Consider the following 399-nt stretch of genomic DNA (forward strand, 5'->3'; position numbering starts at 1 on the left):
GAGCATCCCTGTTTTCCCCGACCCGCCGCTCTGGCTGGAAGGCACCCATCTTTCGGAAGGCGTTCTGCACCGCCCCGTTGATGCTCTCCATTGGCTCTGAGCTGGCTTTGCTCCTCTGCTTGGGCTTGGAGGATGACTGGGGCTCCCCGGCAAGGCTGGCTTTGCCCTCGGGGACACCGGGCTCCTTCGGTTGCTTCTGTGCTTTTTCCTTGCCCCGCGTGCTGCCCTTGTCCTCCGCTCTGCCCTGCATGCTGGCTGATGTCTCGCTCGGGCTCCTCTTCCTCTTGGCCGGGCTTTGTGGCTGGGTCTGGGGGACGGGGCTTGGTCCTTTCTGGGGATGGTGGCTTCCCGGGGCTGCGAGGCTCCGTGGTAGCATCCTCCTCCTCCTTGGACTGCTTG

General features: G+C 64.4%; 1 protein-coding gene across 1 annotated transcript in view; it reads right to left on the bottom strand.

The window, feature by feature from the left end:
• Positions 1-7: 7 nt before the first annotated feature.
• Positions 8-399, bottom strand: part of LOC104169495 (scavenger receptor class F member 2-like) — a gene marked incomplete at its 3' end in the record, with an annotated part of 11,048 nt that continues 10,656 nt past the window's right edge. Inside the window, 2 exon segments of the mRNA XM_009710421.1 lie at positions 8-289; positions 291-392. Of these exon segments, the coding sequence (XP_009708723.1) occupies positions 8-289; positions 291-392 (384 nt within the window).

The sequence above is a fragment of the Cariama cristata genome, unplaced genomic scaffold, assembly GCF_000690535.1.
Source record: "Cariama cristata isolate BGI_N322 unplaced genomic scaffold, ASM69053v1 scaffold23291, whole genome shotgun sequence".
Lineage (NCBI taxonomy): Eukaryota > Metazoa > Chordata > Aves > Cariamiformes > Cariamidae > Cariama > Cariama cristata.